Genomic DNA, 25878 nt, shown 5'->3' with positions numbered 1-25878 from the left:
ATTTAAAATTATTCCTATTCTCTTAAGCATTTTGCCAATACAACAGTTGGAAGTTAATTATATTGACCTTGAGTGTACCATCCCGTAACGCTTAAGAGAATACGATAATTGTCATTTTTTAGCCAAATTTCATTAATTTATCGGCCATTGTAAATAGCAGAACTGTGGCTCAGATGTATGAAAATGAAAAGTTTAAGTCACGTGATAAAATAAAACGAAATGTCATTTTCATACATTCAAACGTTTCTTGATGTTAACGATTTTGGAAATGTCACTTCGAGGAGTTATAATACTACGCTACTTAATAAGACAAAAGCAAGATGATATTCAAATGCATTGTGTCGTGTTTGTACATTTGTGTTGCTAAATAGGAAACGAGCAATAAAACGCGAAGCTTTCACAAGGATGCGTTCTTTTGTTCGAACTGGGTTTATTGTTGGTGTAAAATTTTCTTTATATTTTAAAAGCTTTTGTGAATACAATGCCTTCTAAATGAGGTCATTCAATAAAATAGCATCTTCATTGGCTTTTTTAAATAAACCACGTTCATTCCTCGAAGTAATTCAAAACTTGCGATCTATACGCTGATCATAGCAAAAAGAAGCCTAAGTTTATTTTTTGTAATTCAAGCTTACAAGGCCAAATTTTATTAAAATCGGTACAGTGGTTTGAGTGTGCAAGAGTAACAGACAGACGGACAGTTTACTTTCATATTTACAATAATTCTAGCATGGATTTACCAAGACCCCGTAAAATATTCAAACAAAAATTTCAAGTGGTTATTTTACTTATATTTTCAAGTTAATTGGTCAGCCTTCAGCCAAACTTTGTAGCACCTGTCAAGCTTTATAAATGTGGTAACAATGTTTATCAATAGTTTTGTAAGATTCAGTGCTAAATTGACACCGATTCGTAGAGGTCAAAGGCGTTTTTAAAAGGTGAAAGTGAGGTGATGCGACCTGAAGATTTGTAGGCTTTTCAATTAATCAGAGGCTGTCAGTGCCATTTAATTGCTTCTGACATCGGTATGTGTTTGAAGTACCGCTGTTGATGCTTAACTTTTAAGCATGTTCATACTGTCCATCCAAATAAATCTGCTTTGAGTTTAAATAAATAATTAAGAATAAATACTCTTTGAAGCTTTCTCGAACTTTCTAAGTCATATGTTTGACAAAGATTTTGCTGACTAGTTGTTTTTAACACATACGACCTATTTTCTTCATCGCAATCGTCGAGAAGTAAATATATTCACAGGCGGAACGCAATCATTTTTTATGTCGCTCTCATTTTACGTGACTGTAAAGTAACTTTTGTCGCTAACACTTCTTCGTCTTAGTTTTTAAACTAAGTAAGTATTTTCATAAAAAAAATCGTTTTTGTATGAAGCCCTGACTCATATAAGTTCACTTTACAAAAGTAATATCAGTATCTCTTCAAAGATCTTTAAAAGCAGGACCAACTTCTAAAAACGAGACTACATTGCGCATAATGACGTTTCATTTCCACAAAGGCAACAACAGTCCTTGCAGAAAATCACTTAGACCTCCTACACTACGGAATTTAATCCTTTTTTCGCGAGGGGTTTCATAAACATTCAAGTCACATGCTCAAAGACACCCAAACTCAGAACAAGCGATCGTGGATCACAAAAACGTTTAATCGACGCTAAGATCGAACTCGCGACACGTCACGTTTTTGGCGTAGAGACCTCAACTACTCGTCTAGCCGATAGTCAAAGTAGCACAAGAAATAAATAACACAAAATATTACTTACTAAGACAACACCATCAAACATTATTGCGTGGGAACAAAACCCACCTTAAATCACGAGGTGTCATTCGAAAACAAACGAGTGAAATTAAATTACCTCACTATAATTTGTCACAATCAATTTATTTCAACAAAAACAGTTGTAAGAATCAATGGAACTGTGGAAGCTATCATGTTACGTGAGCGTCACAAAATTGATGCGATTATACGGAGATTTGAGCGCGATCATTCCAATTGGGCTCGTTATTGTGGTCTTCGCGTAGTTAAACCGCGATGGCTATGGACTTGGCTTAAATTATTAAAGTTATGTTGAATATGTTCATTTATTTTTTGAGGGATATATTTTTACACGTTTACAATTGTTATTTTAAATATATATATTTTTTACTTAAATAGGTATATACTCGTTGTGAACATACAAAGAAAGTATGTACAAATGGCGAGTCTTACCCAGTAATGGGATTTTTATAACTGTGATTAAAAGTTGTCGGTAACAATTACAATTTTTAACTTTTAATTTAATTGCAAACAAACTAACCATAATAAATACTCATATATTACATTATTGCTATTGTTTATTTTTGTTTAGTCTTTTGAGAGATTTTAAGTAGCTATGGCAGGAACTAAATTTACTTAGGTACTTTAAGGTAGGTAAATTTAGTTCCTAGAGTAACATTTTCGATAGCCAAGTGTCTTAACAAATTAATGCTATTTTTTAAATTCGCCAAGTCCCCACTTTCAGTAGCACATTACGCATGTTCATACATCACAGCCGTCCACCTGTCCGACCATGCTTCGTCGAACATTGTTCTTTCTTTTCACTTTTCCCCCAATAAGCCTAATTTATGACTTTTCCATATAATACCATATCATCATATATTTAGTTTCTCTTATAGAAATTTGTGACTGAATATCTAGGTTATAAGGGCGTATCGGACGAATATTAATTGTTAGTTTTATTTGTAGGTGCGGCCTGTGGCGAAAGCGTTATATTATTATAATGACAATCTTTCAATAAAAGGAATAGGCAAAATAAGAAAATATTATGTAGACAGGTAATTAAAATTTTAGATGTCTTTGATGGTATTACTTAAAAACTGCAAGCAAAAAAATTAATTGATGACTAAAAGATCCTATCTTTAGTACTGCAAAACGCTATAAATTCATTCATCTTTTTAAAATAATGACAGCGCAAAAGCAGAAACACTTAATTTTCCATAAACACTTCTTCAACTAAGCGATAACAGAAAGGCACAAAAACCAACAACAAACATTCACTCTCATTATTTACCTAAATCGACATACAAAACATGAGACAAACAAACAAGCATTTATTTACAAACGAAACCTGTAAGTAAGGCAAACCTTTCTCCAAAAGATCCGGCACCAACCAACCAGACCGGTGGTCCATCACCGAAAGTTAAAGAAAGGCGTGGAAGCGAGATGGAAGTTCACGGTGTAGAGCGCTCTCTCACTCCCACAATCCCAACAATCTTATCGTAAGTTCTCGTGGTAGATGGTTGATTTACATTTTGTCATTATTATGTCGATAGTAAAAAATGATTACGTTGGTTACTTGGTTATGCGTCACTTGTTACTTGTTATTTGGCTAATTATTATAAATTCTTCCGAGTTTCGGGAGCAATAAAATTGATGCGGATTCGATTTCAGAATAAAATTAAAGATAATAAACATGGATATGACCGGAAAGATGTCTCAATGAATCACGTTGCACTAATATGTTTGTTGGTTACCTCTTTACGCCCAAATAGCTGAAGCAATTTCGATAACTTTGGTATGGAAGTAACCTAGACTTTTAGATAATCACGTAAGCTACTTTTATCTGACTTCGTTAAATGAGGTTAATATTAACCGACGTCAAGGCGGTAGCAACCGCGAGCAACATCTAGTCTTCAAGATTTTTTAAGGCACTAAAATTAAGTCTATTCTTACATATTGCCTCACATACAAACACTACACACCTAAGGTCACATTGCAACAATCGGAACGTCATTATTCAAAGCGACGCAAAAATCTTTTTCCATTTTATTCGCAAATGAGCGTGAAAGAAATTACATTAATAATAACAGCAATGAAGAATTTTGTAACTTGAAGACCTGTGTCGTGATAAGAGTAATTATGTGGTCCCCAACGCGGCTGCCATTTTGGTTGCACATCTTATTATTTTATGGTTAAGAAAGATTTATGGTTAAGTCAGCGAGGCAGACCCAGAGGACGTTCAGGGAAACGTCTATCTCATTAGCCTCCCAATAGCAGGAGAAAGACAAGTGGAAGAAGATTAGGGGAGGTTTTGCTTAGCAATGGGGCATTCCGGGCTAGTAATAATAATTAATAATTGGATGGGCGGGAAATACTTCGTAAATCAAGTAAGAAGAGAGAAAGAGTAGACAGGACTTGTTCTACAATGTAACAGAAAGACAAGAAAAGAGAAATATCAAAGGCGGCCCATAGATACAGCACGGTAATATGATTACAGTATTCGCAATTATAAAAGAAAATTTTGAGCAAAAAATTACGAATTCGTAAAGTAATTAATGAATTATGACGGAGATTTTTATGTGAGGAAAATCTATCAATTATGATATGAGTAAGAATTAAAATCGAAGGAAATGCCTAGAAAAGGACTACACATACGGTTAAACATTAATCATAGGGTGTGCCTGATTTAGGGAAGCCTTTGGTCTGTAAAAACAGGATTAATAAAAATGGAAACGGCCTTTCACCCAAGGGTTAGGCAATCAAGTGAACTTGAATACATGCATAATTGATTTCACTGCTTTCGTTCACACTTTTCCCTGTATTCCGAGAACTATTTATAAAACTAATAGATTGAGAAAGTGACTCAAGTTCATTCATAGGCATATTTCACATGTTTCTTTCGAAAAACTATAAAAAATCGCATCAATTTAAAACCGGTTCTTTCTTTCTAGTTAGACACATTTAATTAATTGGTCGTTTGCATATATTTATATAAAGATGAATCGATTTCAGTTTCCGACGATTGCTATACGGCTCTCGGTTAGACTGTTATAAATATGTTGAGCAACGGACCTTGGTTTGAGATGGTTCTAATTGAAAGTACTTTGTCAATGCAATCACTATCATTTTACACGTATAAATAATACAAAACTTTATGCCTCGTTTACTTTGACAAGGTTTCAGAAACCTTAATTAATAAGCATAAATGTCCTTCCATTTTGAGCTTTTGACAGGTTTCAACCTTCACCTCTCATAGTCCATCTATGGCGTAAAAAGAACTGTCAGTTTCTTACAATCATATTGAACTTGTATCATATTTATAAAGATGATAGGACCCTCTCACATATAAGACCCTCTTAACTTTGGGAATAATATGTGCTACTTGTATTAGCCTTGATAGCCAAGGTGATGTGATGCAATGACAGAAATGCTGATTTTTAGGCAATAGTGCTAGACGTCTTGATAGTGATGTTGACATGCAAGATTTTTCTGCTGAACAAAAGCTTTATTTTCACGAATTTAGACTTTTATAAAAGCCTGTTCAGTTGTGAAGTATTGGCAATCGTTGCGTATGACTTACGACAATGGTTTTTTCTTCATGTTTTACGTTGTTACTATATGTGTTTAATAAAAGCGTGAATTTTTGAACTAGTAAAATATTTTAATTTATTTTTTAATTCGAATATTTTTCTTAAATAATACGGTTTATTTACGCGTATTTATCGGATTGCCCCGAGTCATCATAATCATGAATTTGAATCGCATCGACTCATAATTAAGGACTCCGGTTGGGTCTGAAACTAGTCGGACTATCCCGAAAAACACGCGTAAGAAAACTGTTGCTATAACTAATGAATCATTCTCATGTTCACATGTGCCAACCTACTCACGAAAGCTAGATACTATTTACATTTAAACACTTTTTAAACTGTCATAATTGGCATCCGATGTTTATCAGTTATTATTTCCAGCTCACTTAATTCTTTTTATAACTATAATCACTTTTGTAATTAGTATTACAAACCAATTTGCGCGTATTCAATTATTGATCGATTGAGCCATAGGCCTTTGTTTGTGGGAAAACACCGTCTAGAGTTAGAAAGCATGGTAATAAAAAAAGATTTAAAAATCCTAAAATCCTCAAATTTTATCAAAATCGGTCCAATTTATAATTTTTAAATTGCATTATCATCGGGTTTGAAGCTGCCCTTAAAATTTCAGCCTGCTAGCTTATCGGGAAACGTGGCAAAATGTTTAATAAATTAATATACAATCTAGAGTGCGTCTTGCTGTTGAATTATAAATTTTCTAAGGCTACACATAACTAACATTGATGCAAATCCATAATCATTCATTGTTAAGAGAACGGATAAATAATTATATCACGAAGTAAAATAAGTGGGTTATAGTCTATTTTTGTTAAGAATAAATCAAGTGTTCTCGTGAGCCGAGCCCTAGACCTTTGATAATACTTGGAACTGATTTAATTGGGTTGGATAATACAGGTATATAAGAAGTTTCATTAAAAAATATACGTGTACGTGTATAAGTTATTATGAACTAAAACTTTTTGTATGAAATGTAAGGAGTCTGTTGTTGTAAATTCTTTCCAGATAGTGTGGTACTTCTGATTTTACGGTATACAGTGATTTTATTACATTCACAATTTATTTAAAATCATTTTCTCATCTTTCATTAAACTTGTGTACAGTGTAATGCTGAAATGAAAACTAAGTTTTTTTATTAGCTAGTAATCTCGATAGTGTTCAGTAAATTTTAATAGCAAGAAATGGTGCTAAGTTGCTACACTTTTTAAATATATAATAAATGCAAATTGTTTTTTTGCAATGACTAGCTGACAAATTGCTGCGACGAAAAACAAGGTTGATTCATTGACAAGGTGAACAAACCCTCAAGGTATTGCATCACGAAGTTATAGGTTAGGGGTTACAACTGTCAATAGTGAACTTGAGCAATGACTTAATGAGAGTTATGAGATCGGTTACCAAGGTATCGGGTAAATTATCTGAAAAAATAAAGATAAAATACTGAGTTAAGGTAGTTGCTTACTTTTATTGTATTGTTGCCTATATTAAATAAGTTGTTCAAGCCTGAAGGATATATTTTTCTCCAGTTTGTGATAAGTACCTATTGCGAGTAAACTTAGCTGATAAACTTAATTGCTATATTAGAACTGATTTAATTCATGCAAAATCATTATAATGTGGATTTTAAAGATTGTTTTTTATTAAGATATAAATCAAAAGGTTTTCTTTAAAAAATACCTTAATTGCCAGGACTTAAATTATTTTCAATCATTCAAGATGAATGATCCCTCCCAGAAACTTTGACCGCTTATGAATTAATTTCACATAGGTTGTAACATAAATATTGAATCATAAATACGCTTTAATACCTTAGAAGAAGTGCAGAGAAACTTAACAAATGACTCAATTGTAAAGGACGAAGTGAAATCGGGGTCAAGAATCCTGGTTACGCACCGCCGGTAAGGAAAAATGTACCGCATTTAATGACCACTAAGTAATTAATTATGTAAAACAAGGGGATGTGCTTGTCGATTCGTTTGTTATCTGCAGTACTATAAAATATGAGTTTAGATGCAATCAGGATGAAGATTTCCTCGCGTGCTGTGTTGAGGATGTAGGCTGAAAATATTTTAAAGTAAAAATAATACATTACATTTGAGCTAAGAACCATTCGATGTATGTAAACAACAATAGACCCTACAGTTATCATTTATTTTTAAACGTAATCCTACCAAGTGATGTTAAAACAGTTCTGGCTTTTCTCAAAGTCTCGCCAACTTAATCGCCTCAAAAATGTAAAACCTTAAAACAACAACTGTTCCCGAACTGCAACCCCAAACTATTTCGTCCAGGGTTTCACAAACATTTAAGCCAAGTGCATAAAGACACCCAGACTCAAAACAAGCGTTCGTGGATCTTACAAATCCTTGCCACAACACGCCAGATACAGAGGTTTATGCACGGTGACCTAAGACCTACCACTAAGCTAACCATGGAGTCCCATAAAATGCAAAAAGTTTTTAAATTTGATTACCTAGTATCTGTTGAACTTATTCACAATAATGGGACAAAAATACCACACATATATTTACATATATTAGGATGCTTGTAATTAGGGTTAGTTATAAAAACAAATAGAAGTATTTGAAATGACAGTACTGATAAATAAGAATGTATACGCTTCAATGACTTTTAAACAGCAATTCAAACTACTGTTAATCCATTACTAATAAACATGCACAATTAATTATTCATGCAAAATTATTGCACAAACAAAACACACTTGAGTATTTCTATTTATTGAACCAACATTTATTAAAATGATCGATCAATTAAAACTAAAGAGCTGTGATTAATTATAATTATTCAATATACCATCAATTCGATTGCACGGATGGCCTAGTGGTATAAGATGCCATGCCAAGCATTAATTATTTGATCCATGAAAGTTTTGTAAAAAAACTTACATAAAAATAACATAATTACTGAACTTAATATTTTAAGGAACATTCAGAACTATTTTATGTTTAACTATGAAAAAGAATGGTTGTCTAGAGCTTGAAGGCTAAACGTAATTATTCCAAGCTATGATTACCCAGTCTATTTTGTGGTGTATAAATCTAGTCAAGTAATTGTAAAAATAAAATTTTATTACAGTTTTAAAGTTCTAATTTTAACTTTATTATCGTACCTACGTCCATAAATTATGGTTTTCATTGTAATAATACTATCTCTTTTCATTCACGGGTTAACTTCAAGAGAAGAGACCCGGTCCTTTTTAAAGGCTTGAACGGGGACACAGGTCCAACGCGCAGAGGCCTTCTTGAGAACTTTAATCTACAATGTGATGGGGCATCTAATAGGGATCATTCACCTCCGCTCTATGGGAGAAATAATAATACTAGTATTTTTTTTTTTACTATTATTAATTTACGGCCCACCCCTATTTCTTTAGGTAATATTATAGGTGTACAAGTATGATATCGCACTACACGGTTTTAATGATATTGACAATCCTATATCTTATTGTATACCAGCTCTATCTATCTAAACTAATATTTTCTATTCTCTTTCTTCTTTCAGAAATCGTGCAACCAACATGTGTGCTTGAATCAGACTTCGGTTTCAAAATTAACTGTGCGTTCAAAAAGTCCGGGCTGTTCAGAGTGAGAAACCTTGGAGGCATCAAAGCACATGCTAGTTTGGGTAAGCTACTTTTTGAAACATGTGTCCTTATATTCCATCTTCACCTTCTTACAATACCACGTGTCCATCGATCTTAGTTGACTGTGCTAGCCAAGTGGGTATTTTTGGGCAGGAAGTATTTTTATTGAACAAGACTTAGAAAGAAGAAGACGTAGATTTAAAAATATTGGTGGTACGTTTTGGGGAAATCGATGAGCTCTCTTTGGATTTCATTTAGCTGGTGATAGTATGGCGACAGACCTGCGCAATCCATGCTTTGCTTATAGACCAGACATCAGATCAAATATGTATGACTGTAGTATCTGCTAATATGGCAAAAGTTATAATTAAATTTGCCTGCAATATCCACATGAACATTAATTTCAAATCTAGTATAACGTCATTTGCGGTTCAAAACCTTAATTACAAAACCACTGAATTCAGTAATAATGTTGCGAATTCTGAAGTACATAACATAGTATACATAACAGAATATGTAACAGAGCAATAAATATTTTAATGAAGTAAAACGTAACAATAGTTCGTATGAATCTGCAATTACATACATTTGTAAACATAATAACATTATAGATGATGGACAAAGGAACGTTAATAGTACTAATGATTGAGGAAATTGTAGCAAAAGAACAGAAGTGGAAATGCAAGATGATCAAATCAACCCTACAGAGGTTGGGTTTAGTAAATAAAATATTAAAATGCTAGAATTAGTATAAATTATATGTGCATTGTAGCAGTTTATGCCATGGAAGTTTGTTCATGATCATAAGCGCTAAGATCAAGAATCAAGAAAGAATTTGTTAATTATTTTTCAAAGTCTAGAGAAATAAAATCTTTTTCACTCCAAACATGATGTATTCTCTCGTATTAGACTGGCCTCGTCTACTCTGTCTTGCCATTCAAGTTTTACAAATAAAAACCTATTCTATTCGAACCCACGGAGTGCGACGAGTCGTAGGTTCGATCCTCGCGTAAGACAAGTATTTGTGTGATCTACTAATGCTTGTCCTGACTTTGAGTGCCTTTGCGCATGTGACTTTTTTTTTTGTGAATTCCCCTGCGTCAAGAATTAAAGTTCCTTATGCAAATTAAATCAAAATAATATATTTATTCATGTATAATGTTTCTTCTTTCCAGGTTTCAGTCTGGGTGATGAGTTGGGCTTTGAGCAGTCGCTTACTAATCTGGACCCGAGCAGGCGGCGGTCTGTCAGCGTTAAGAATGGAGCCCCACCGAACCTCCTTACCGACCCAGCGAGGATGAATGTCAAGCAAGAGGTAAGATATAACAGTCAAGAAAGAGATAAAATCATCATGGTTCTTAAAACTAATGAGATCCAAAGATAATTCTCGTAAAGAAAAAATAAACAAGAGGGATAATTACGAAGACATTATCAAAATCTTCTTCAAGAGCGTCTCCAATTATCGTAGGTCGCTATCATTATATCAAAGTCGTAAAAATCGAGAACACTAGAAAGAAAATGGACCAAACAAATGTAGCATAGATAATGACCGAGTAGAAATGAGTAGTACTAACTAATACTACTGGCTGCACTGTGAAACGATTCATTAAATAAAATAATCAATACCTATAATAATGTATAATTAATACCAGCAACAAATGAAATGCGAATTGGAAATTCCATCTCTGAACAATATTCGCCAATAGCGTCCACATGGACAATTGAATCATAACAACAAAAACTTCATAAATGCGATTTCAACAGCCTAGCTTAGGAGGCGCAATTTATAAGACCATTATCTTAGATAACTGTTATTAGACTTACAGAGATGTAACGCAACTTGATCTCTGAAAAACATCTTGATTGGACAATTATGTACGACATAAGATCTTGCCATATTTGGTGCAAGGATTAAAAATGTGTAACGATCGTTTTTATGGAATCTCGTGTATGTAATGTTTGAGGGTAATTTTGTTGGGTAGATATGTCAAGTAGGGCAGTGCTTCAATAAATTATTGACGATTAGATCAACGACAGTATTTGTACATTTATGAACTAAAGTTTTTACAAGTCTCCAGGCATTCCAAAAGAGATAGCTTTATAAGATTTAATAAAATATTAAAACTTGCTATTTTCAGAAACGTGGAAAACAAAACAGAATTATGCGTCCAATGGCACCAGCTAACCGGCCCAACCAATCTGCCATGGACAAGCTCACGAGCTTGCATCGACACGTCACCTCCACCATGCAGCCCATCATTGTGCAGGCACCTGTAGGCCCTGTCCAACATACAATAACCAAGCCAGTTCCAACCGTCACCATGGCCAAGCCAGTGCCCATGGGAATACCAGCCTTCAAACCTCTCCCGCCGAAAGAAGATACCCTCGCCGTGATACCCATAGCAGCGACCCGCAAGACCTACACGCCACTGCCAATCCCACAGTCAAAGGGCCCAGGATTAGCTTACCAAAGTGAGATATATCCATCACACAATCAAATATCAAAAATGGTATCACAAATGACAGCCGAGCAGTACTCTCCAATCAGATACACACAACACCCTACCATGATAGATCCAAAACTTTTTTCCATGACCACTGTTAACCCATTCGTACCTTTGCCACCTTCTCAAGCCATGACTCTTGTATCCGCCCCAGTATTCAAAGAAATACACATACCACACCCCTCTTACTCTGTACCTAGCTCTAACATCCATAAAAATCCTATTTCTAACTTTGTAGACCCGGTCCCTCATCAAGTGCACGATATAGCGAACAACGTTGTGTACAACACGAAGAAAGTTGATGATTACAATTCTATAACTGGTTACGGAGACGACACTGTTTTGAAGTTTAATAAGGAAGATATCAATAATAAGATTGCTGAGATAGCTAAAGCTGGGAACATATCTATGGAGGCGATAGAAGCGGCAATTTCTCTGAGGCAGCAGCAGTTGTTGAGCAAGTATGCAAACATCCCGGTCCCGCCGACAACGTCATCAACCACAAGTACGACAACGACAACGGAACAGCCGTTCGTGTTTCAGCAACAGCCGGAGCCTGAAATATTGACCGCTGCCTTACCCCAGAAGCCGCTGAAGAGGTATGAAAGTTGTCGCTAAGCCATTTCTAAAGGATTGGTTTGTAAAATCAATTACTCCATTGGAATTCAGACGAAGATGCCTTCATTTCTATCAACTATTTAAATTAAGTTTTGTATAATTTCTTTAAAGGTATTCTAATAAAATCCAGTTATGTCTAACTACTAATATTAATCGACATTCTCTGTACACTTCTTAAGTCTAAATCCATCTAAATCATTAATTATTCAAGCTTTAACTGTCACAACCACAACAATTTTCCAGAGCACCGATATCGGGCAAGGTAATGAACGCGCCGCGCGAGTACTACCCGGTGGGCTACGAGAAGAACTTCGACGATCACTTCCAGTCCAAGGTGGATCTGCCGGAGACCAGCTTCCACTGCGGCGACCAGAAGTACTTCCCCGGTTTGTACGGCGATGAGAGTCTTGGGTGTATGGTGAGTACACTGACTTATATTTTGTTATCTTGCCTTCTGGAGACTGATTTTTTAATATGAGAATTTACCACAAATAGGCAAATTTGTCTAGATGTATGTATATTAATATACTTTCTTATGGACAGCCAAAAAGCTACGCACCTGGATAATGATCAGTAACTAGGATTATCTTTTGTCTGTCTCAGATCTTACTACATCAGATTTTAACTACAAGTCCTCACAGCAAAACTGTTCTACCATTTTTGGTTACTACTCGTATTATTCTTTAATAGCTGTTGCCCGCGACTTTGTTCGCGTGGTTAGAAGATATAAGTTATTTTTGAACGGATCCCCTCGAAGATGAATAATTTTCCCTGTTTTTTTTCCATATTTTCCATTGTATCTTGGCTCCTATTGGTTGCAGCGTGATGGTATATAGCCTTAAACCTTTCTTGATAAATGGTCTTTTCAACACAAAAATATTTTTTCAATTTGAACCAGTAGTTCCTGAGATTAGCGCGTTCAAAATTTGTTTCAAACAAACAAACCAACAAACAAACTCTCCAGCTTTATATATTAGTATAGATATAGAAGCGTTTTGCATATAAAAATACAATTTATTAAACTATAATAGAACTAGTTAGGTAGATACAAACTACATAGATTAGATAGAAAACAAAAACAATAATTAAAGTAAGGTATCAAACAATTCAACGGCGTCATTGCTGGCTAGGAGCGTGCACACAAGGATGCATTGCCACCGTAAATAAAAATTAAGTTTTTTTGTAACATCCGCAGATTATAGCTACTAGAATTGATAATATTAGCAAGCCAATAATACAACTATCATCATTTTTTTAATTCCCAGGTGTTCCACGTCTGCGCTCTAACAGACGATGGTCTCGTCATGAAATCCTTCCTCTGTCCTGAGTCCACGCTCTTCGATCAGACTATCCTCAAATGCAACTGGTGGTTCTATGTCGACTGCAAGAATACTAAGAAGCTGTATGAGACCAACATTCCGGTCTCCAAGAGCTACCAGTTGATGAAAGCTTTGACATTCTTCTCGTCTTACAAGAAGGAGATGCAAGATGATAGTAAGTATTTAACTGGAACCCTGCTAGTGATGATAGAGATATAAATAAAGCTCTAGTTTATATGCGTGGTATATGAAATCAATATTTTAAAACCATCATTAAATTTTCAGGTAAAAAAACAAATCCCGGAGACGTGGACGGTATCAAAGAAGCTATGAATATTCTACAAGATCAGAATGCTCCTTCTAACGCACCAGCACAACTTAACATACCTACAGTTGCTAGCATCACAAACAACGTTCAATTCATAACTCCCACCCCACTCATTGATGAGAGAAACCGTAAAACAAGCACAGAATCTGCCCCCGTATACAGAGGCAATAGAAACTTCGACGTCAATAGAAATGTATCTAGAAGCGAAAGAAGAAACACAACGTCAGCCGAAAACGCATCAGATATCAAACTAATCACAGTTAAGGCTGATTTTAACATCGCTCAAGGGAATGCAACAAATAATGATTCTAAAGAGAAAAAACATAGACGACGTATGACTTTGAAAAACAGCAGCCCGCCCGTCACAACCACCACAACCACAACAACCACAGTCAGACCAGAAACAACAACACCTAGTTTTGAAATAATCAAACAAGATATACAGCCAATAGAGAACCTAAACATAAAACAAGAAACCTTAACTGACCAAATTGAAGAAATTAATCCTAATGCTGCAAACAACGCACCAATCAGACGGTTTTATAGGTCGAGTGCTGAGAAATCTGAGGAAAAAGAAATGGCTGTCGTGAACAATGAGAAAGTACAGATAGTCCGTCCTACTTCTCATTCAAGATTTGTAGGACATCATCCTACCCCTAGTGCGACGATAGCTAAGTTAGATGAAGCTGTCTTAGGTAAGCCGCGAACGAAGAAGCACGTTATAGCAATAGTAACACCAACTAAAGATAGTCGAACAACGTAGTCCGATGTTAGTCAATTGATGGTGTTGCGTTTTGTATTGCTCCATACAAATTTTTGAATGGAAACTGTTGGATGTTGAACTCGACTGCTGATGAAGGATTTTGTTTTTTGTTATGACGTAACTTCTTGTTGTATTTTTAGGAGTTAGATGTTTTGCTCACTCATTTTTTCTTTTACTTAATCTATAGGCCAGTATAGCCTTAAATAATAGCAATTATTAACGGAAATTTTAACCTTGGCAAAGTAGTTAGTATTTCCATAGAATTTTGCTATTTGCAAAGTACTTTTCGCACTCTTTAAATAAGTCTGAATTGTAAATATTTCCTATTTACCTGGACGGGTAAATAGAGACCTTATATTTCTACTTCAAACCAATTTAAAGTCAAAGGATGCCTGTAGAAGCTAATGACAAGGTTGTGAAGGTGTGTTTAACACCCACTTATACAAATATTGGTAAGTCATTTGTATCCAGAAATAATCCTGGACAAAGAATAGCAGTGGGTGATTTTTGAAAGCATTATTAAATTATCGTTTTAGTTTCTGCAGCAATTCACATAAACCACTCTATTCGTGTAATAATCATAAAAATTTAGATAAAATGTTAAAAGTTTACGTGAACTGCCAACAGATGTCGCTATAACTGTACTTTAATAAAACGGATTCCATTCAAAATTATTTCCTTGTGTGGGATTTTTGTATGGAGCATGTATGGGACGCATCCCCCTTTGTGTCATAAGTAAGTTATTTATTTCGCTGATTCGTGCAGACGTACTATGACATGTTTGCTCAATTTTTGTACTTTTTTAGTCTAGTTGAATGGAGTCAAGTGATATTACGGGGTATGTTAGTTGTTTAGTAAATGTTTCCTAATTTCTATAACCTGGTTTTATTTTATACCTTTTTGCCACATCATCGAAAACAGCCCAATAAGACCGCCATTGTACCCTTACGCTGTGTGATTTAAGAATCACTGCCGTAATTCTATGGTGTGAAATAAAGAATATTCATATCCAATCTAATCTGAAATGTAGAAAATACAGAATTTTTCCATTTAGGCGGGGAGGTTCCCATTCATTCCATCAGCTAACAGGCCAAGAAGGGAGCATCGTCCTGCGCGGCGATCTTCTTACATCCATCCTTCAAGTCAAAAAGACTAGGGCCAGCAAGGGATTTATTTATTCATTTATTTATTGAGAGAGATAGAGCATTTCCAAGCGACCATTTCCACACTGGCTTTAGCAGTAGATGTTTTTAGTCTGTGAAAGTCCAACATATCCCCACGAAGTGCCCTCGTGGGTAGGTGTCATAGGCGATTCAACCCGGAAAAAAGCATATTGCATTAGTGATGGGATGGGACCCACACAATTTCTGTGCAAAACATTTGACCAATAATCCATTACAGACCGCCCTGGCCTAGGAACCAAATGAAAACGAGGACAAAATACAATAAAACTAAAACACTCCTTTTTACATTATTTATTTTGGCCACAAAAATTAATTGATACACAAAATGGAGACAAACATTTCATTAATCAGATTTACTTTTTTGCTGTTATCAAACATCGCAAGAACCTTTCGCATATTATTGGTCCTATTACAATCAAGCCGGCAGCTGCTAAAGCGGTCACAAAACTCATACAAATCATATTGTTCAGCTGCTAACACTCCCACTACGAATTACTCTGAACCAGAATGTGCATTGATGAAGTCGACGTACAGGTTTTGGCCCGAACAAAGACAGGACGAATTGTTGACAATCAAGATTTGTTTTCAGGCCATAAGGACTTAGTTGTTTAACTAAGCGTTCGAATGCATACCCTCATTGCAAAGCCGTTCCACGATTCAATGTTCTCGGGCGATTAGAACGGCATGCCGCAGTCAGGACATATGGGCACCTCAGGACATGAGCATTTGCTTTGGAATAGACCTCGTGTCCAGTATGGCACGCAGATGATGAGGGCAGCAGCACTGATCACACTCAGCAAAGATACGCAAATCATGCATCCGTATATCTCGGCAGTCTCCTCTGAAACAAAAGGATCACTCAATAGTTATGGTCAGCAAACTCATCAACAACATTAAAGATAACATTTTAGAGCTTCAAGTTTAAAATATTCCAAATAATACTTGCTTTATTCAGTTTAAAAATTAAAATACGTAGGTAATTCAATGTTCAACGTTGATTTAAAGGCGATAAAGTACATTGGGAAACGAAAAACGATTTGGTTGACCGAAATAAAAAATACATTGTAGAGGGACATACAATTTATTACATCACACAAACAAGAACACAAAGTCATTCGAAATCATCGTTTACTTTTGACAAAACACCTCAGCAACTTGTCACACAGTAGGGGCCCGCATGCTATACAGCTGGCTGCCACGAGGGCTGTGGCACAACTCATACAAATCATTATAAACACTGATGTCACGTCCGCGCTCCAACGGAATCAGATCCTACAGAGTCAGAACGTCTTGAGTCCTCAATTCTATCATCACCATAAAATTTTGAATCACAACAGCTCCTCCTCCTTCCAAAAATTCTGGAAAAGATGTCTGCAACTGTGAGGTATATAGCAGCTGTGATTAAAGCCAGGAGTGATACGAAAAACATTGGCTCTGAAACAAAAGAGATGATGATATAAAGAGATTATTCAATTTATGTATAGACAGAGGCAAAGATAAAGAAAATGTCAAACAATTTATTTTAATAAGCTTAACGAACTTAACGTAAGCGTTATGCGGGATGCTTCTGTATTATTTAACACAAAGTAAATCAATAAAGTTGAAAAGCTAGATGAATATAGGAAGCCATTTAGTAAACAACGAATCGAGACTAGAAATAAAACAATCGATAGTGTTTAATTATGTAATTATATTCGAATTAAGTTACATGGAAATTGAAATATAGGTACATCAAAATAAGCTAGGTAAACAGAACTTGAAACTCAACATTTCATTTTTTTCTTACTACTTCCTAAACAACACAGGATTCTTTCACATATGATTGGTCCAACGACTACCAACCCCAGTATAGTTATTAAGGCACCGCAACTTATACAAACCATCTTGAAGCTTTGACAGTTACTCTGGCACCTTAAGCGAGTCACTTGTGTAGGTTATCGTGGCTGACCACCGCACTTGCAAATTTTATTGTCGTGCCCAGTCCGAACTTGCAAATATTTGAGACAGGCAAATAGCACTACGCCCGATATGAAAGCGTACACTGGACCGCAAATCATAGATAAGATCTGAAACAATGACCGAAGTAATTTTGGAAAACGATAAAATATTACAAAAAGAAATAAATGTGCTTATCTTGAATATCGGTGGTGCCTTCTGCTAGAGTTTGAAAACACTTCACAAGACAAAAAATGCACCGAACATGTCAAAGAAGTGCCTCACCAAATGTCACAAGCAATTTTATTAGATTCGTTGGAGAAATTATAGTGTGTAAGGATTTAGGCAGTTTTGTTACAGGCAAGGAGTACAGGTACAGATTGTGATACTTACATGTAAAGGCCAGCTATTTCTAGACAGGGCACGGCAACTTCTCTAACATTTATTTTGTATTAATCAGACGCCAAAAGATAATCCCGATATCAAGATTATCCTAGCGACATTCCACAGTAATTTAACATGCATATTGTTTTTACAGAAATTTTATTCACATGAAAAATTTCGCCCGGTTTATGACACGAAACGAAACATCACCATATTTCTAAATTTAAAATTTCTTTTTAAAACTCTGTCAATGTCACCTGCTAGAAGTGGTGAGGTCCTACGGCTAATTTGTCAGATGTATGTGAATGAGGTTTTATTTGTATACAATTAATTAAAAAATATTTAACCTTCTTAATCATCTAAAATTAGTAGTATCTAGGAACTAAACTAAACTAATATTTACATTTTGAAAGCTATATAATATAAAAAGAAAAATATGCATTATTTACAAAGCGTCAAAAAAGATATCCTCATCCCTGCCAAAGTCGGGAAACGTGCCCAGAAGGCTGGCTGCATTGCCACGTTGTATGGCAATGCTAATTCTTTGGGCAAAATATAGACCAGCCTTCTGATCACGTGTAGAGTCGACCAAACGCTTTGCGAGTTCTTTATAAAGAACTCGTGCACCTGGTCCCCATGTCCCGAACGTTTCGACCCTAAACGGCTCAAAAATATAATTACCAACAAGGTTATTATATTTCCGCCGTTTTAGGGCTTCCGCGGCTCCAGCAGCAGCGCCCGGCGAGACCGCTGAACTTAGAACATGGGATGGCGGGAGGGTGTCGACGCATGTCGCGTCCCACACCAAAGGCCGACCCAATTTCCAAGGCAGCAATGACATTCCGTCAGGTCTCTTACCATCGTTGCGTACCAAACCATTGGGTTCTAAAACGGCAGGTACACCAGCAGTGACAAGAGCACGACGAATGATGTCATTAATATTTGCATGACGCGGTATACGCCCCGTGCTCCTGCCGCAGGACAGGCCATTTTATTAGAAAACTATTAATTAATATATTTCGAATCGAGTTAGTACCTGCTTATTTTCTAGTCATCCCTTAAGTAATAATACTATTAATTAAAGTAGAAATACGGATTTCAGGAATATCAAATCTGCCTATTGTAAGACTGCCTGTTAAAATTATACATACGTATAATATTAACCTATAGCTGATTTAAAATGTTATGTTACTATATCCTAAATATTGATAAAATTACTAACTATCCCAGCAAACGTTGTTTTGTGACACAAATTAAAAATAACGAATCATAAAAAAAAATCGGAGCTTAAAAAGTAGATGTTTTCCGATTCGCAGACATGCCGTTTCGGAGGAGTTCAATTACGTACTCCGTGACTTGAGAATCTATACTTCTATACTAATATATAAAGCTGAAGAGTTTGTTTGTTTGTTTGTTTGTTTGTTTGTTTGTTTGTTTGTTTGAACGCGCTGATCTCAGGAACTACTGGTTCAAATTGAAAAAATCTTTCTGTGTTGAATAGAGCATTCATCGAGGAAGGTTTTTGACCATCACGCTGCGACTAATAGGACCGAAGATACAATGAAAAATGTGGAAACAACAGGGAAAATTATTATTTTCGAGGGATTCCATTCAAAAATTACTAGTTTTATATATATCAACTGCTCAACGGACCTAGAGTTTCAACCCAGTAGTTACCAACTTGGTTGCTATACTTGTGCTGTTTGAGACTCTCAACAGCCGCCACGACAGCGCCAGCGTATCTCAGTGAAACGGGAAGATGTGATCGCGCAAGAGCATTGATACGAGTAGCGTCTGCTACTTAGCTGCATCTGGTTTAACTGGAAGTCGACTGTTGGATGGATGGATTGGAAAAACGATTAAAAATAGAGTTAAAATACATTTTACTTAAGAAAACTTAAAGAGCTGCTCTTGAATTATCTGTGTATGTATATATCAGATGTATATATGAAAAAATCAATAAAATTGGTGGTGCAAGATAGTGGCAGTGGAATAATTCTAAATTAAAACTAGTTTCTTTCGTTTACAGCGAAACTTTTGTTTAAAACCAGGCCTAAATAAGGCCGAAGTCAGCTTTATGAGCCAGATTTACAAGATACATCAAGGTTTGTCAATGTTAGATAACTAAGCATGCTAGGAACCTTCTACTTTATCTGCTGGCTCAACTGGGAGAATAGTTGTTATATATGACTCATGTGATTCTCCACTATTAGATTACTCAGTTTTCGTATTATACGAATTCGACTATCGATAGAAAAGTGCTATGTTTTTTGTAAGTTTAGGTTTCAATGAAAAACGACAGTTTAGCCCACCAGTTTTATTAGGTAAATGCACGACGTTTTTATTTATCTATTTTTGTACACAAAGTTCATAAAAGTAAAATTCTAAATATATAGTGCTTATTTTTTACACTCTCAAATAAACAAATCAGTCATTATAAGTAATGGATATTTTATGAGTATGGAATCTATTTACAGCTATATCTTCTGCCAATACATGTGTTCAATAAGATGTTACAATCGATCCAAGAACAAAGTTGAAATTACAAACATAAAATCATAGCGGATATAAATATTTAATACATCTTACAATACAAATTAATTTCTCAGCTTGCGTGAGATCGCTTCGGGCAGCAGGGGCTCTTGCATGGCATCGGTACGTCCTTCTTGTTTCTGCTCGGACACTTAGGCCACAACGCGTCCAATACTACAGGGCCACAGGCTATACAACCAACCGCGATGATCGCCGTCATGCAACTCATGCAAATTATCATTATTCCTATTTCCGAAGGCACTTGACAAACTTGTGCATCTCAAACTGTCTGTAGCAGACTGGAACGCACGCTAGGATCGTGGCAGAAGCGATCAGGGCGTACAAAGAGAGGCAAATCATTTTTCAAGTCCTGGCTACGGCAGCCACCTTGCTTGTTCACGTCGACGGTGGTTGGCGACAGCGGCGCTGCGATGCTGGGCTCCTTCGAAAGACTCAGAGCAATGTGTTGGCGAGCGGATGCGGGAAATGCCTTTGTGAGGTGCACTTTTGATACCAGACGCCCCACGCTGTTCTGGAAAGACAGTTGAATGCAAATGAATGAAAACGCTTTCTCTTATATTTAGATATACGTTGAAAATCTGAATGGGTATTCAAAACTCTAAGCCCAACTGAACACTTCTATTACTTCTAAGATATTGTTCTCTATGTAAAATTAATTTCCTCTGCCGGCACACATATTATTACTGATAATCAGCTTTTTTATTCGTTGAATGCCAGTCTAAGATATGGTTCCGGCATCCAAATGCACCAAAATTAGACAGTGCGAAAACATAGCAGAAGTTTCAATTCAGTAGACATTACTACCAGCCTCAAATCACGCCTACACTTTGAAGAATAAATGTTTATTATGTCTTTCAAATCAGATGCAATATAAGCCCTCATCGCTTATGTGTCGGTGGTTACATACACATTTAAAGAATAATATAATGTTTCGCAACTTTCACACAGCGCCATCTAGTCGCTAACTAAGCAGAGCAGTACTAACAACATATGAACTTACTTATATATTTCTAAATACATGTAATACAAATAAATTACGCCCAGATAAAGAAGGAATGATCGTAATTCTTATAACACAATTATTAGTCCTGTGTGGGAATCGAACCCACGACCTCAGGTGAAGCAAGCAGGGACACTAACCACTAGAACAACAGACCAGGCCAGAATGGAACATAAGACAATAAACTACTCAATTCTTTAAGAGAAAAAAAGTGGCTGAATAAAGAAGACAATACTAAAGAAGATGAAGTCAAAAATAATACAGACCTTAAAACAGAATTTCCCAAGAATCAGGTGACAATGTGTGCATCCAAAAGGAAATAGGAGGCGACCGATCAAGCCTCTGTTATGCTGCTATCCGAACTGAGGGATAAAATGAAAGCACACATAATTTTACCGGGTTTCTATAAATCCCAAATTTTCACACAAAATTTAAGCCATGACAAGTTGTTGATTGACAGTTCGTAACTATGTCATTATTTGAATGTTCTATTCTGTTAAAAAATGTATTTGCTGCCAGTAAAATGTATAGGGATTGAAAATTCGTTCATGTTTCATTATTTAATAAGGCTGCCACATATGCATAGTTTCTTAGTTAATACCCATCCTGCTAAACTAATATTTTAAAATAAAGATGATTTGATATAAAGCTACCTACTTCTGATCCATCCAGGACCTTGTCTTTTCTTATGAGGCCAATCTGTGGGTCCTCAAAAATCAATTCATAAAATGGAGCTTTTTAGTAAACAATAAAAAAAAAAAAATTTAATGAAACGCGATTGTTGGGGACATCACTGATATGATGAGAAGCGATTCAAGCAGAGATAAAACCAATGTCACTATTTATAGATAGACTAAAGAAGTATCAATATCTATTAAAAGTAAATACGAACTAAAAGTTATGATTATAGAAGTGAAAGAAATTAAAATTTAGAACTATCAATGTCATTCTGTCAAACCACCTGATCGTGATTTGTTTGTGTCACAAGTCCTGAGGAAAAATTTCTTATCCACCATTCTATGAAAGGAAAAAACTTATGTAGTCTTTTAGGGCCGCGTGGGCAATATAATATTGCCGATATAAACTCGTAGGTTAACAAATTGTGTATAAATGAGACTGTGGGTGTGTTTGTTGCTGACTTGTGCGTCAGTGTGGGGGTTCCCGGAGAGAAGATCGGCATTAGATAAGCAGCCAGACTTGCCGCAGTTGGCCCAGCAACTGCAGGGCAAAAAGGACAATAGAGTAAGGGAAACCCCGAGGGACTGTAAGGGAAAGTGCGCGTCAAGTATAGCACAGAAAGCAGCTGCGGAAGCGAAAGCTGCACAAGCGGCACAAAACGCTGCAGGAGCCCAGGCAGCTCATATGGTAAGTACAGCGAAAACTATGGAGTGTTGTGTGATCTCTAAATAAATACTTGCTGTGCGTGTGACAGAGACATGACAATCATGACAAAGATGAAAGACAGTGAACACATGATTAAGAAAACAATCTGAATCATCTAATACATAAATAATGAACAAAACTATAAACAAATCTTGATTGACATGTCACTCAACAAGTTAATAAGTTTCTTATTCATGCCCACAGACAAATTGAAATAGTTTTCTGCTTTAGGTACATTCTGTGTTACAACACAATATAACGTTAATGTTTTATAATAATATTGTCCTGACCAATTTTCGGCCTCGGCGATGCCTTGGGATCGAACTTGGGACCTTTGACTTGGCAGTCCTGCAATTTTACCACTAGGCTATTATAATTTCATCAATGTTAACCTACTTTTAATGAACTGTAGTGACTCGTAACTCTTCTGGTCATTGTTTTAATATTTTAGGTAAAAACTCAACTAGCTGAGAAGGCATTACAAGCAGCCAAAGCGGCTGAGGCTGCTCTTGCTGGCAAGCAAGCTGTGGTGGAACAACTGCAGCAAGAAGTGAAGGAGGCCGAGGCAGTTGTTGCGGAGAACACGGCTGCAGTGCATCAGCAACAAGGGACTGTCAACGCTGCGGTGCAAGTTGCACAGCAAGCCACTGCTCAGGTGAGCCGAAAAACTTGTTTCAGTCTTAAGAATTTTTGGGATCATCCTTACCCCTTACGCAAATCATTCGTACCGATTTGCGACACTGTAGTAACGTAATATTTATAGTAGAACATTTTATACATACAAGAAGTTTATTCTTCTTGTTTATTAAATTACCATCGGTGTACCTTCAACAATTCCTACCCAACTAGATGAAAAGGAATCCAAAGTTTTACGAAGTATTTAAAAAAACAATTGAATGGCGAATTCATTACGGTTACTACCACATTCTGATCACTGTTTCTAATTCCAACGTTATTTGGTAGTAATTGTTGAAGTGCCTGATTTACGTTACTGGACGCTTCGTAAAACTTTGCTTTCTCTTTTTCAAAGGGTCTAGACAAGTGGACGGCAAGACAATTTCATCCATCACCAGTGAACATCAACCACATTGAAGGGAAGTTGGTAGCACAATGATTTGCATGTCCTTGTGCACATTTATCGCCTCAGCAGCTATCTTGTCATGTGTGCCAGTTTGTTTTAGAGCATATTCAGGAAAACTATTATCATGCCTGTGCTCTGGTGGTGGTAAAAAAAAATAATTTTCAGTTTTAGAATGGTGGATAAAAGTGTAAATGAAACTTTATAATCAATTTTATCTCAAATAAACATAACTGTTAAACTATCTTTAATTTTGTTGTTTACTTTCAAATCATTACCTTTAGACCTTTTATTATCTATCCTTTCGTGACTACTGTCGATATTAACGCTGTTACTACGTGATTGTATAGTTAGTTCCGCTTGAATTTACCTTAAGACACAATTTTCTTTGTTCTAATACTTGCAGCACAAGCTAATGGTACAAGCTACTCAACTGGCCGCGCAACTAGAAAAGTCTGCGCACTGTGTATTAGAAAAGACTAAATTCGGTTTACAAGAGAAGTGTCACAACCTCTCGGAGGCGAGAGCAAGACTAGCGCACTTGCAACACAAGCTGCAGTGCGCATGTGCGGAGTGTGCGGCGACCAAGCAAGCGGCGCACTGTGCGTGCGAGGCGGCGCGGGCGGCCTGCGGCAACGCGCGGCGGAAGAAGCACGTCGCCAACCAGCTCGCGATAGCTTCCAAAGACAGTAAGCGAGGCCGATGACTGACCAAGTAACGAAGTATGGTTAAGTAATTGAAATACCAGAGTGGGTCAGGAATCCAGATTCATTGGCGGAGTCCGCACAAATTGGTAGATTTAAGCAGTGTGCTTTATTTTATAGTTATTTACGCTGTACATACAAGGAAACAAATTCTGCGCGCTCTGGATTAGTTACCTGACTCGATGGACTGTCGACACTAGACATAGAAGCTATGTCCGCCAATGAATCAAATGCAAAGAGATGGAACTAGTTCTATCATAAGTAACTTGTACAAAGTGTACTGGCTGGCTGTTAGAGCAGTTTGGCAACAGTTTTTGTCTCCCTCTGTACATATTGCTGTCATTGACTTTTTGCGCAAAGCTTCACACTATACTTACAAACCGAGGAAACGCGCCGAAGAAATAGCTTTCAGTATTGACTCTTCTATGTACTAAGAACTCGATACTTTTAGGCAAAATGTGAATCGAAATTTCCGCTGAACGAGAACTTCATCAACAATAATATTTCTAACTGTCTATGTTGCTATAGGTACCTAGGTTAATTAGTTAAATAGGTGGTACTCAGTTGAATTTGAAACTTAGCACACGTATCAAGAAGAACCTGGATTATTTTGGATGAAGACGTTTTTGAAATTTTTGGCTTTTGAATTAGTGACGAAGTACTGTAACTGACAGAAAGTAGGCTTACAGATGTACAATAGCAGCTTTTGCATTTCATTTTTATAGGAATGTAAATATTGTATACTTACCGGACGACTTGTTTTCGAGAATGTGTGGATTGCGATGAATTTATGATACTTTTAGATTAACTCGATTTACTGTAGTTTTATAATTTGTGTGTTAAGACGTTCGACGTATAAGCTTTTGATATGATTGATTTCGTTTAAGCTTCTGTTTAATATAGTATGGATCATGTAAATTGTGTTTCATTTTCGCTAAAAGTTTTGTAAAGTTTGAAACTATCGCTCTCTTAGATACCGTGACACAGGCATTGTTGGCAAATAAATTCGATAAATTTTGTTATGATGGTAATCTGTTTCTTTGTACATTTCAAGAAACTGGGTATAAATATATGGTGTAAATATAAATTCTTTGGTTTTACTTTTTACTCATCGGCGATGCGGCCACTCACCAGCTGAAACTC

At 36.1% G+C, this 25878-nt stretch overlaps 2 protein-coding genes and 2 long non-coding RNA genes across 6 annotated transcripts in view; 2 read left to right on the top strand and 2 right to left on the bottom strand.

Moving 5' to 3' along the window:
• Positions 1 to 15389, top strand: part of LOC113499270 — a 65906-nt gene extending 50517 nt beyond the window's left edge. The window contains exons 1-7 of one of the 3 annotated variants that reach the window (XM_026879681.1): positions 8727 to 9023; positions 10158 to 10297; positions 11121 to 11454; positions 11725 to 12085; positions 12348 to 12522; positions 13370 to 13598; positions 13709 to 15389. In XM_026879681.1, the coding sequence (XP_026735482.1) occupies positions 8795 to 9023; positions 10158 to 10297; positions 11121 to 11454; positions 11725 to 12085; positions 12348 to 12522; positions 13370 to 13598; positions 13709 to 14514 (2274 nt within the window). In that variant the 5' untranslated portion in view covers positions 8727 to 8794 and the 3' untranslated portion in view covers positions 14515 to 15389. Of the gene's footprint in view, positions 1 to 8726; positions 9024 to 10157; positions 10298 to 11120; positions 12086 to 12347; positions 12523 to 13369; positions 13599 to 13708 lie in introns of those variants that run through there. The other 2 variants (XM_026879680.1, XM_026879679.1) reach the window with 2 other exon arrangements.
• Positions 15390 to 17368: 1979 nt separating this feature from the next.
• On the bottom strand, positions 17369 to 18276 carry LOC113499271. The gene is made up of 2 exons (XR_003401091.1): positions 18027 to 18276; positions 17369 to 17764 (listed from the first exon to the last, which is right to left on the bottom strand). It is a non-coding gene; the product is annotated as an uncharacterized LOC113499271 (long non-coding RNA).
• Positions 18277 to 20319: 2043 nt separating this feature from the next.
• Positions 20320 to 22061, bottom strand: LOC113499401. The gene is made up of 2 exons (XR_003401100.1): positions 21837 to 22061; positions 20320 to 21081 (listed from the first exon to the last, which is right to left on the bottom strand). It is a non-coding gene; the product is annotated as an uncharacterized LOC113499401 (long non-coding RNA).
• Positions 22062 to 22499: 438 nt separating this feature from the next.
• Positions 22500 to 25822, top strand: LOC113499400 (tol-Pal system protein TolA-like). The gene is made up of 3 exons (XM_026879879.1): positions 22500 to 22935; positions 23405 to 23608; positions 24438 to 25822. Exons 1-3 carry the CDS (start codon positions 22681 to 22683, stop codon positions 24735 to 24737), a joined length of 759 nt encoding a protein of 252 aa, XP_026735680.1. The 5' UTR covers positions 22500 to 22680; the 3' UTR covers positions 24738 to 25822.
• Positions 25823 to 25878: the final 56 nt, after the last annotated feature.

This window comes from Trichoplusia ni, chromosome 12, assembly GCF_003590095.1.
Source record: "Trichoplusia ni isolate ovarian cell line Hi5 chromosome 12, tn1, whole genome shotgun sequence".
Classification (NCBI taxonomy): Eukaryota; Metazoa; Arthropoda; class Insecta; order Lepidoptera; family Noctuidae; genus Trichoplusia; species Trichoplusia ni.
Note: the sequence above shows the minus strand (reverse complement) of the source record. Positions and strands in the feature narration are given on the sequence as shown.

Excerpts from the sequence above, each read along its gene's own strand:
- LOC113499400 (XM_026879879.1), top strand. The coding sequence starts at position 22,681 with ATGAGACTGTGGGTGTGTTTGTTGCTGACTTGTGCGTCAGTGTGGGGG. Across the intron at positions 22,936-23,404 it reads GAGCCCAGGCAGCTCATATG|GTAAAAACTCAACTAGCTGA; the intron begins GTAAGTACAGCG and ends TTAATATTTTAG. Across the intron at positions 23,609-24,437 it reads CACAGCAAGCCACTGCTCAG|CACAAGCTAATGGTACAAGC; the intron begins GTGAGCCGAAAA and ends TAATACTTGCAG.